The 693-nt window shown below is 64.8% G+C and overlaps 1 protein-coding gene across 1 annotated transcript in view; it reads right to left on the bottom strand.

Annotated features, from left to right (window-relative positions):
- Window positions 1-263, bottom strand: part of LOC103594026 (potassium voltage-gated channel subfamily C member 2) — a 77,156-nt gene extending 76,893 nt beyond the window's left edge. The window contains exon 1 of the mRNA XM_008577203.1: window positions 180-263. Coding sequence (XP_008575425.1) covers window positions 180-263 — 84 coding nt within the window. The remainder of the gene's footprint in view (window positions 1-179) is intronic.
- Window positions 264-693: the final 430 nt, after the last annotated feature.

Consider the following 693-nt stretch of genomic DNA (forward strand, 5'->3'; position numbering starts at 1 on the left):
GCCCCAACCGCGCCGGGAGACCGAGCAGCCCAAGGCAACAAAGGCCAGGAAAGACAGCAGCAGCGATGTAGAGATGGAGAGGAAGGCACGGGACTGGCCCAGCTATGGGAACTTTGTGAGTGACCCCCAGCCCACCCCGCTTGGGGGGCAAAGGCCCGCCCGGCCCCCGCTTACCACACCAGGCAAGGCGCCTTCATCAGTGCTGCCTCCATTTTCTCCAGGGGGTGCAGAGCCGGCTGGCTCAGATCGGGCAAGCCAGCCATCTTCGCTTGGCGTGGCTCCTCACTGAGCTGTGCCACTTGTGTGCCTCGGCACTGGGCCCCCCGGGGCCTGTGGACCAGCCATCAATCCGACTCCACCCGCGGATCTCTGGCAGCGCTGGTGGTGTGGGGAACCCCCAGCCAGTGTCGGGAGGGCAGGGAAGAGGATCCCGGCCAGACTGTCACTCCACCAGACCTGGGGCTTCGGCCCCAGGTAAACTCCCTGCTTCCGGGAGGCAGATACCATCTCTGTGGCCTTCAGTTCGGAAAAACCACAGACTGATTTCTGGTTGGGAGAGGGGTGACCGGGGTGCCCCCAAGCCCGTTTGATCCTGCTGGAGAGCTGACGGACTGAGGGTGCCGAGCCGGCTCAGGATTCAAAGAGGAACTGTGTGCTGTGGGATCCTCCCCTGGGGGGCTCGCGCCCTGGTGT

This window comes from Galeopterus variegatus, unplaced genomic scaffold (assembly GCF_000696425.1).
Source record: "Galeopterus variegatus unplaced genomic scaffold, G_variegatus-3.0.2 Scaffold1460, whole genome shotgun sequence".
NCBI lineage: Eukaryota > Metazoa > Chordata > Mammalia > Dermoptera > Cynocephalidae > Galeopterus > Galeopterus variegatus.